This window comes from Sceloporus undulatus, chromosome 4 (genome assembly GCF_019175285.1).
Source record: "Sceloporus undulatus isolate JIND9_A2432 ecotype Alabama chromosome 4, SceUnd_v1.1, whole genome shotgun sequence".
NCBI lineage: Eukaryota > Metazoa > Chordata > Lepidosauria > Squamata > Phrynosomatidae > Sceloporus > Sceloporus undulatus.
This window is the reverse complement of record NC_056525.1, coordinates 45109962-45121508: the sequence shown is the minus strand read 5'-3', so window position 1 is coordinate 45121508 and position 11547 is coordinate 45109962. Positions and strand designations below refer to the sequence as shown.

General features: G+C 34.8%; 1 protein-coding gene across 1 annotated transcript in view; it reads left to right on the top strand.

Moving 5' to 3' along the window:
- Positions 1-11547, top strand: part of CEPT1 (choline/ethanolamine phosphotransferase 1) — a 36042-nt gene that overhangs the window by 18429 nt on the left and 6066 nt on the right. Inside the window, exons 4-7 of the mRNA XM_042464277.1 lie at positions 1972-2113; positions 5656-5740; positions 6024-6079; positions 10555-10639. Coding sequence (XP_042320211.1) covers positions 1972-2113; positions 5656-5740; positions 6024-6079; positions 10555-10639 — 368 coding nt within the window. The remainder of the gene's footprint in view (positions 1-1971; positions 2114-5655; positions 5741-6023; positions 6080-10554; positions 10640-11547) is intronic.

Sequence of the window (11547 nt, the reverse complement as noted above, 5' to 3'; positions counted from 1 at the left end):
TCCGGGTCCTGTTCTCTGGAGCAGCAGAAAACAAGCTTGCTCCCTCCTCAATATTGACATCCCTTCAAATATTTAAACAGGGCCCGGAACAATGGATGCAAGCTACAGGAAAAGAGATTTCATCTGAACATTAGGAGGAACTTCCTGACAGGGCTGTTCGACAATGGAATGCACTCCCTCGGAAGGTGATAGAGTCTCCTTCCTTGGAGGTCTTTAAACAGAGGCTGGATGGCCATCTGTCAGGGATGCTTTGAATTGGATTTCCTGCATGGCAGGGGTTGGACTGGATGGCCCTAGTGGTCTCTTCCAACTCTACGATTCTATGATTCTATGATTCTATGATATTATTTCAGGATCTTGGCTAGTTTCTTCATAGCTGCCTTTCCTAGTCCTAGGCTTCTGTTTTTTTTATTGTAGTCTCCATTTTGATTAATGACTGAGCCAAGATAGATAGGAAATCTCATTGTCATCATTATTTAAAGTTGTGTAAATCATCTCTGGTCATTTTTGGTTGTTTTTTGTTGTTGTTGTTTTATTACGACTGTAAACCTGCCTTTGCACTTCTTTTTCTGGTTTTCTTCAGTAATAAATCCAAATGTTTACTATGATGGCATCTGCATATCTTAAATTATTCATGATCCTTTCTCTAATTTTCACATCTCCTTCCTCAGAGTATTTTGCATATAATACATTCAGCATACAAGTTCAACAGATAGGGCAATAAAGACAGCTTGCCTGAATCCGTTGCCAGTTGGAAACCTTTCAATTTCTCTGTCTTCTGCCCTGACATAGCATCTTTCCCAAGTACAGGTTACATGTCAGGACAATCAAATGTTGTGGTGCACCCCTTTGTTTAGGGGCAGACCATATTTTTTCATGATCCACACAAAGGTAATCTATAAAGGTAATCACACAAAGGTAATCTATAAAGCACAGGCTGATTTTCTTCTGAAATTCTTTTGTGCACTCCATTATGCATGTACAGTATGTTTTCAATATGATTCCTCATGCCTCTGAGTGCACCTTCCACTTCACTTTCTAAAATTGTGGGTTCATCTTCAGATGGTTGTATATCATTGCATCTCAGCTTACTTTTGTAAAGTGATAAAACTCTAACCTTATCTAGGAAACTTTCTGTGCTATATTATAGCCATACCTCTTCTTTTGTCCATTATGTTGGTACAGTTACTAGACTACTAGAGCTGGATAAGAGGTAGTGCTGTGGTAGCATGGATCATTGATTATGAAGTGTTACTAGTGGTGAGAGCCAGCATGGTGTAGTAATTTAGTGTTAAACTGGGACTGTGGTAGACCAGGGTTCAAATCCCTGCTCAGCTGGAAACCCACTGAGTAACCTTTGGCAATTCATACTCTCTTAGCCTCAGAGGAGTGCAGTAGTAAACCATGTCTGATTAAATCTGCCAAGAAACTCCCATGATAGGTTCACCTTGTTTTTGTGTGCCTTCAAGTCATTTCCGACTTATAGCGACCCTATCACGGGATTTTCTTGGCAAGATTTGTTCTGAGGAGGTTGCCTTCCCCTGCAAGTGGTACAGTCCTGTACATGTCTACTTGAAAGTAAGTCCCTCTGAATTTAGTGAAACTTATACTTAGGTAGGTGTGCATAGGATTGAAACCACACAGTTCAGACTCAATATAGATGTAATATTGATCTTTAAAATACATGTCAATTTGAATTTTAAAGGAACTGAGAAGCTTTTCTAGCTGTACTACTTTGGGTCTTTTAGCTTTTTCATGATATATATTATGTATAAATCTTACATTGATCTTGGATCATAACAATCTGTGTTACCACTGTACATCAAGGTCAGAGGGTAGTAAACACAAGAGAGTAGCAATTACATATTGCACGATGTTGAATATCTGTAATGATGAATTAGTTAATGCATTTATTCATCTATGTGAATTGGGTTTTGTAATCTATGTTGAATTACTGATTTTTGTTTTCAGTTTTTGTGGTTTTGGGAACGTGTATTGCTGTGCAACTGGGAACAAATCCTGACTGGATGTTCTTTTGTTGTTTTGCTGGGACGTTCATGTTTTACTGTGCACACTGGCAGACCTATGTTTCTGGAACATTACGCTTTGGAATGTAAGTAAACAAGCTAATATAAAGAACTAATGTTGTCTCATCTTTCATAAGTCCTTAATTCAATAAGTATGTCTTTATATATTTGTTACCTGTGTGTTGAAATAATCCTATAGTTATTATTCTGACAGTAATGATACAGCTAGACACAGTGTTCTCATTTCATCATTTTTAAAACAGTCAGATGATTTGTAAACAGCAAGAAGTATTAAAAACATTATAAATTTGTAGTAGTTAATCAGTATCATAAAATTGCTTTTTCAGTTTTAATAAGACAAACGGAATGGTTGTATTTTACAAGCATTATTCCATAGTGGCTCTGATACAATCCTGTAGACTTAAGCAAGTTTTAAGCAAAAGCAATGTGGAATAAGAAACCTGTGAATAAAATATTACTAGTAAAAATCCAAAATTGTATACATTATTGCTAGATGGAGGTTATTACAAAGAGAATCATAGTGCTACTAGAATATTAGAGTTATGCTAACAGATGGTTGAGAAAGTAATGCCAATACAAAATGCTGAGGAGAGCAGGATTTTGCTGGCACAACAGATGATAAATCCTGTGCTGAGCAATTATTTCCTTTTGATCTTAAAATGAGCCCCCTTATGTGGGTTAGCAGTTGATACTTACAAACTAGTTTTCAAAAAAATATGAAATAAAATACTATCATTCTAGCTGATTTATGAGTTCCTTATCTTGGCATATGATGAGTGCCTCCGCTATGTTGGCTTTTATAGCTAATGGGATGAGAAGCACAATATATGTAGCTGACAGATTGGTCAGTGCTTAATTAGAGAATACAGTCCCTGGCAATAGTGACTTTCTTTTCATCGGTGTCTGTCCTATTCTCTTCTGGGGAAAAATACCATAATTTAAGCATCTTCCTTCCATTATTAGTCATTATTTCTGTATGTTTGCTTGAATGTCTTTGATGTATTTTGACATGCTGAATCCAAATCTGTACCCAGATGGTGCACTCCAGTGCATATCATACAACCAAGAATGACAACCAAGGTGGCTAATGCTAACTATTTAACAACACGTTCTAATTTAAACAGTGTCCATGCAGTTTTGAGGGCAAATCTGTATTAGGCCTAGCATCGATCTCAAAGGTTTTTAGAAGCCCAAGTAGTAAAATTACAAAACGATCTCCTATTTATTTATATTCTGAGCAACAGTGTGTAGAAAACATGTTGTGAAAGTAAATATTATAGATCACAGTTAGGACCCAACCCTCTAGTTCTGGACTGGGCAAAGTGTAGCCTGGGGATGCAAGTGATTCCTCCCTGACCATTTTAGATTGCGCGCATCCTGCTTTCAAAATATTTTAAATTGTTTTAAACATGCTTTTGCACATGGATGCCCTCTAGGGGGCATGAGGGCATTATGCCATGTCTCTCCCACTACATTTTAGGGTCAGGAGAGGAGTTTTTATAAACAAAAAGTGACTTCCAACTCCAAGTCTTTTTCTGTTGTAAAACAGGCTTCTCCTGGGCCTAAAACAGCTTGGGGAACAAAAACATGGCAAAAGAAGCCCTCACAACTTCTACAGGAATTTGTTTGGAAAAAAAAATCTTTGGAGGCTTGTTTGTTTTTTGCGTGGAGTGCAACAGGCAGTTAGCCTCAAGATCTCCTGGGAAGCCACTGTGGGCCCCTGACCTCTGATAGTTGCACACCCCTCCTCTAGAAGTTTTCCTAGCATTGCCAGTGGTCAGAGATTGTGGAAATTGCAGTCTTGAGGATCAGATTCTCCACACCTGTTCCTGAGATTAAAATCACTTATAATTTATATGTGAGACTAAGTTCTGAATAGACATCCATATGATTGCTCTTCTAAATGTATTAATTACATTTGCCAAAAATTGAACTTTCTACAGTCTGAAATACTTAAATCCAGTTTTCTGATTGAAAAACTGCAATAGTTATGTATTGTATGTATTAATATTACTTTAAAAACATATTCATTTAACTCATACATTGTTTATCTTCTGCTCTTAAATATCATAAAGTCATCAGGAATCGAGTGTAGGTTAAAAAAAAGAAAGAGGTTTATTCTTCCTCAGCTGCACAACAACTGACTGATCAAATTTGTTTGTGCAAATCATCATGCATACCCATCTCAAAGATACAAAGTTTTGTTTCATCTTAAACAGCTAAACATTAAGAGGAGTCTTTTTAATTGTTTCAAAGCTTTTTAGATTATAAATTAAAGGACTGCTGTGTTCAAAACAGTGGCCTATTTTCTGATCCTTATAGCTTTCAAAACTAACTGGCTTCTATGCATGGTTTTTCAGGCAATCCTAGGTACAAAGTCACTGTGTCCAAAACATTGGCTAAGCCTGAAACTAGACAGTTTTCTTGATGCAAAGAAACTGTTTTTTTCAGCAGGTGTTTTAGAGCCTTATTGAACCTATATAGTGCAAATATCCAGAGATCTATAGGTCAACTTAAAACAAATGGTATTTTTTAATACACTATGTTCTCTTTTAAGAATATGAAAATTTGACAAGGCATAAGCATAATAATGACTGTGGTAGAAATCATGTAGCTCTTCCTAGATATTATTGGACTGCAAGTCCCAGCAGCCCTAACACACATAATTGATGGTGGAAAACATTTGAGAGTTGTGGTCCAGAAACATCTGGAGGGTCACACTGTTCTTACCCAGCCTTAGATGGATAGCCTCCTTATGCTATGATTGCTTGTTCCACAAATAGGTATTTCAAAGAGAGTTGAGTGCTTGAAAAATTGATACAGGTTTTTTGCATAAGCTTTCTTTCTACAGTTCCGTTTCTTTGGAGATATGTGTTAAGCAAGCTAGAGAGCAGTTTAAGTTACATAACTTTAAGATTATGCTTGTTAATTGATAATAAACTGGTAAAGTAATAAAATGGTACAGTTAAAATATTACACTAAAAGAATAACATTCAGTTTCACCGAACATTGTAACTAGAACAATTGCATGTAAAGCATATTTTTTCTGATAATAGTAGTTTTATCCTGGGAATAATTGTGAAATATTTTTCATATGTTAATCATAATTTATTATAATTCAGAATTATTGATCATTTTAGTCATGTGACATATCTAAATATAGTTACAACTTTAGACCCTTTATGATCTGCCTGTTTCTAGAGGCATAAATCAGAACTATTGCTGTAGATTATTCATGATATTTGCATGAAGTTATTTCAAGGCTGGAATTTAAAGTGCAAAGCTTTAATTTGGATTTACGTGAGATTTGTTTGGCAATCTATATATGCATTTTTATGTTTTGCTTTTAGGATACTTTTTATTGTATTAATTATAGTGTAGAGTCATTGAACTCAATAAGAGCTGCAACTTATTTCAGTAGAATGTAGATTCCCTCCATTATTGCTGCTTTTTACTCCTTTCTGTGATTACAATTGTACCTGTAACATCTTAGAAGAGATTTTATGATGTCCGTGTCCATAATTCTGAGTGAAAATCTGTTTGCATGGTGCTATTAAGCTGAAGCTAACTAAAGTGTTTTTTAAATGTTTCTTTCCCTCATACCTAGATTTGATGTTACAGAGTCTGAACTCTGTATTATAATAACTCATCTTCTCACAGGAACTCTGGGACCTGGTTTCTGGAATGACACGGTAACTGATAGAAATCAGTGTTACCCGATGAACAATGGCATGAATTCTGTAGAGACAGCACCTCTTTGTCATGCACGCTGTAACTGAAAAAATGACAATTGTTTTCCTAATGATTTTTCCAAGACATTTGTTTCAATGAACACAGTCCTCAATGCCTAAAAGGGAAATAAAAACTCAGATTGTGAAGCTCCCCTCACCCCTCTGTTCTAAAAACATACATAGCTTTGTTTTGAAACTCTGGTGTTTTCTTCCCTATTGGCTATTGTAAAATATGCAGAACTGACTTCACCTCTTTGAAGAGAAGAATCCCAGAGTGTTGGAAGCATCTCTTTTCATAAGGTCTGGATTAATTTTGTTGGAACCACCTTTGGAATATTTCCTTCCTATTTTGCTAGAAACCTTTCCACCAGAAAAAAGAATGTCTAGATAGAGATATATTGATGTTAGAATATATTGATATTAGAAAAATATTCCTAGTCATTAGAATTCCTTGCCCTTGAACTTAGGAAAGCCTATAGGGTTCTTTCCTAAGAAAATTTGTAACAGTATTGCAATTTCCTAATAAGCAAAAGTTCTACTGTACTACTTTCCTCAACCTAAATATCAGTTAAAGGAAATTGAATCTCATGGATTTTTCATTGTTTTATAGAATGCAGCATAGATATGTTTTTCCCCTTAAGGCACATTTATGCTAGATTCTAAAAATATCCAGCATGTAAAATACTAATTCAGGTTTCTGATTTAAACATAATGTTATTAAAACAAATCAATTGAGGCTTTCCAAATCTCTCAAGATCTTATGTAAGGTTACTTTCCTTCAGTTTCTTTTTCTGCTAATACTGTGTTTGAACATAAAACAATTTCACACAGAAAGATTTCCCAATATAATTAGAGTGCAGAAAATATTTGTATCAATTTTTGTTAAGACAGACCCCAAATGTACTACTATGTTGCATACTGGATGTTTGTGTATTTGTAGCAACCAATTTTTTGTAGTATTTCTCTGAGTACATTATGGCTTGAATGAAGGAGAGGTGGTCAGGCAGGGATATCTCCCTAAATATAAAAACAGCTATCTGGAACCACTTCAGAAGACAGATCAAGCACTTTCTGATACACATTATTAAAATCAGTGTGTTGAGATTTTTAAATTTGGTATTATCTTTGTCAAGAAAGAGAAGACCAGGAATTTGGTACATTGAATTATTCGAATTTTTTTTTCTCTCAGCAAGGCTAGGATTTTTGCTATTTTCCTAGCTGTGTGGAACTACTCCATAGACATCAAAATGAAAGAATGCCTACTTGATAGGACATATTTTTCCTAAATGTTTTTATGACAGATTTGAGGTAGTGGAGATAAAATACAGTAAATGGAGATGTCCACTCGGTGCCACAGTTTGCCCATTAAAGGTTACTGAATCAGGTCCTTAGGCAAATTGAGATAGTGACATGTTGACAGTTTCATAGGGATTGGAACTGTATTGGAACTGTGAAAATGTTGAACCATTTGAAAATGAAGAATACAAAATTAGGAAATGAAGGCTTCATACATGAGCCAGTCTGAATTTGGTTGCCTCCAGGGATCAGTCAGGGATCTATTGGAAGTCTCCCAGATCTTGGTTTGTCAACTAATTACTTGTGTGCCTAGGAGAGATTTTCCATAGACATTCAAGCAGATACATATTTTTTTAAAATGACAACTCAGTCTAATAGATTTTAAAATAATAATCAGTTAGTACTTGTGAAAATTGCTTGAAAATGGATGACTGCCATATATCTTTGGGATAAAAGTGTATTTTGTGGGCTCTGCTGGCCCTTAAGTGATGGTTACAGCTGCTGAAATCAGTCAGGAAGGAGAGAATACTTTCAAACCTCTCCTGTAACTGGCTACATTTGACAGTTTTTCATGGGCAAGAGATTCCTGGTAGGGCCTTCTGCCATTCTGGGATTGAGGGCTTGTAGGTGGGAGGATGCATATTAGGAATTCCTCTGAGCCTCAGATTTTAATCCAAACTGGAGACTAATTTGGTTGACTACAGTGCTCACTACTTCTTTAAGATTAATATTATGACTCTCTCAGCTTCATAGCTAGGCCCAAGTCTGGGAAGCTTCCTGACATTTCCCCTTGAATATTATATTTTTCCTCTGTGAAAACACTAATAAAAATTAATCTTAATTAGTGTATTTAATCCCATCAGGCATAAACTACTATTTTATAGAAACCTGGAAACAAAATATAGTAAAATGTATTATAATATGTCACAGACAATATAAAGGAAGAGAGTGTGTGTGTAACATAAGTTCATGATTTCGTATACCCAGTTCCCTGTTTCATATGTAACTGATAATGCAAGGATGATCATAGAGTTTTTCCTGATGACATGTACTTGATTTACTTGAAGGTAGGTTTTTGAAATTTTTGAAAGACTTCATATGGTAATGACTTACATGATCATACAAATTCAACCTGTTTGCACCCTCTGATATTTTTTTCCTACTATATATCTTTCCAAATATTTTTGAAGCCTTAATTTTTCTCTCTAACAGTGTGATTTATGCAAGATTGCTTAATCCTGTTTTTCTCTGTTCTTAGTGTTCGTCTATATATAAATATATATGTGTTGTAGCCTTTAAGCGGAATTGTCCATCACCTTAAAAAGATGTCCATTTCATGATGTAAAGGCACTTTGTGTAGTGAAATTTTTGTTCAGAAATTGGACAAAGTTTTCATTGCCTCTTTCTTCACTTGATGCAACTCATAAATTGGAGAAATGTGGTCTTTTTCATGGCAGGAAGTTACTCAGTCTAGTTACCCAACAGAAGTGCCATTGCACTTAGTGGCATGCTACAAGTTATTGGTTTTTGCACATAATAGCTTATTCTTCTTAAAAGTTACAGCACATATGTACTGTATATATTTCTTCCATCATGGGCATTGCTATTTAAACTTTCTGAACCAGTAATTTACACATTAAATTGGTGGGTAACTCCCAGACTGTTGTGGCAGCAGCATGAACTACATCTTTTTTTTTAAACCAGTGATTGGGTAACAAATTAAATTTATTAGTGACAAACACAGATTTAAGAAATTGCTTTCTACCATAGTTCTTTAAAATATGTAACTCATGTTAGGAGTAAAAATGGACTTTAGACTGAAGCAAATGTTCTCAATTTGTTTCAATGCCTTCACTCTTTATGTAGAAAGTTATGTAGGGATAAACAACATAAAGGTTGTAGTGTTTTATTTCTAGGACTAAAGTCTGCTTCATAAATTTTCTTGCTTCTGTTGTGAAAATGAAAATACTGGTATGGACTAGTAACTATAGTAATGCCTATGGAAGGGGAAGCCTATAGAAGCAATTAATGATTTTCTTTCTGTCACTATAAATTATATATGGAATATGAACACAAATGGAATTTTCCTAAATTTTATTTTTTTTTGCCAGTTTTTTGAAACCCAGCATCATCCCTCCCCATAAACAAAAGGTGAAGCAGAATTCTTGAAATGAAATATTTTAAACATGGACAACTCTCCCTCTACTAAATGCCAGATGGATGGCATTTCCAGCTTTGATGTCACTGATAATTTTGGGATAATTTTGGCAAAGAGTGGAAGGGTATCCTGGAATAAATTTCCCTACTTTACAGCATGCCCACCTGCTTCACCAGGAGCTGTTTGCTCCATAGCTTCTTGTAGCATGAAACTGCATGATACATGTGGTAGTGAACACATGTTTGATACATGTACATAGTATATTGTTGCTCATTACAAACACTGTGTAAAATAGCCAGTACAGTAAATTAGACATAGCCTTTCAAATGTAGATGAAGACTAGTCTTAGCAGAAAATGATGGTGCTTATAGTTTAGTGCTGGTACAACACTGCCAGTCTCTAAACCTTGCTTAAGAAACTGAGAGCTGCTGGCAGGCTGATGCCCTCTCCCTCTTCCCTTCTATTGTGCAAATTTCCCTTCTTTGCCTTAACAATAATTCAATGCTACATCTACACTGTTTTTAATTGGAAGCCCCTCTTAACCAAAGTTTTCAAATTCATTTCAGCCTTTAATTTCAAATTCTGTTCAGCCTGGAAACTGGTTAGTGTTTTCAGTATGTTTAAGGTAAATCATGAAATGAGGAAATTCATATCTGTGAGGATACCCTCCAATCTGATTCTAATACTGTATGTTAAGTTTAATAAAAGAGGTTGTTAACATTATGTCAGCATGTATGAATTGCACCACAAAATGAAGGGAACAAGATTGTGATGAGGGCTTATTGAAAGGAGTATTCCAAATTCTTTTTTTGGTGGGCAAGGTTTAATATTTACAGTTCTCCAACTATTGGTTAGTTGAAAGAGATAAACAAGTTCCAACTGATCCTTTTAACCACATTGCTATAAAGCCATACTGTGAGAAGGAAGGAAATACAAGTGCATCCAGAAATTTTTTGAAAGATTTTCTTTTAGGCGGTCATCTGGTGGACTGAAGTAGTTATTGGTATATTTGAAAAAGAAACAGCTTGCCTTTACAGCCAGGTGATTGACTGCTGCAGAAATGTAAAACATCTGTGGCTTTGTTTGCACTTGTCCTCTATCTGCTCTTTGGCTGTCTAAAGTCATGGCCCCCTAACTTTAGCTCCATTTTCTGTGCTGTGTAGTTAATAAGCTACAGTACAGTGTGGGTGCACTGGAAAACATGGTATTTACCCTTCCATTATCTAATTTGTTTTATCTTGTGCATGATAAAGGAGAGCTGCCATGCTTGCAAACTGATTAAAAACTGATTCAAGTAATTTTGCTTTTTGTACCTAATCAGAATTGATGTGACTGAAGTGCAAGTCTTCATAATAATCATGCATTTACTGGCAGTGATCGGAGGACCAACTTTTTGGCAAACTATGGTAATTCCATTAATCTTGTATATCCCATATTATGTGATTTATTTTTTTTTAATCTATGTTTTGTTACATATATCTCTTGTTTTTGTTGAAAACATTTAACTATTTTCAAATGGAGAGTATATCTCTATTGCATTCAATTATATTTTGACTTTTTCATAAAATACTGTAATTTAAAAAGAGGAGTCTTTTTTGTCCATTTCATAAGAATTAATTTTGTCTACCAGTTGAAGAAAGCATATCTTGCTGAACAGTTCACTAAACCAAATTGTTATTTGATTTTTCCTTTATGCCTTTTTCTAAAAAAAGAAAAGAAAGAAAAAAAGATGATTGAAGTAATCACAATTAAAATTTAGCTGTTACTTCAGAAAACAAGTACCATTGTACTTATTTTGAAGGTCTTGACCATTTTGAGCAGTCCGAGTATTGAAACTGGTGAACATATTGATAGCATTAAATCAATAGTATTTTTGAACAATTATTTGTCTGCCATAGTTGCTTAAGCATGTTATGTATGTCTACTAAAACATAACATTTTCCATAACACATCAGCTGTGTATGTCTTGTTTTGTAAATTACTGTTAAAAGCAAAAACTAATTCACTGCAACAATCATTTCTGCTGAAATTTAAATATTAGGTAAAGCTTGAAAAATGTTCTTTCTCAATCAAGCATATGCTTAAAAACCAATATTGCATAAGGGAACGATTCTTTTGTAGATTTAAAAGTAAATCTTAGTTTTCTTTTGAATATGATGTATATGATTTTGAACTCTACTCTGAAAAAGTGAGTATGTGCTGTGTTTTCACATGGTGGTTGAAATCCTGTTTGTTAGTCCCAACTAGAGTAGACCCATTGACATTAAATAATGTGTCAACACTTAGGTAAATCCAATAGATTCAGTAACTCTAC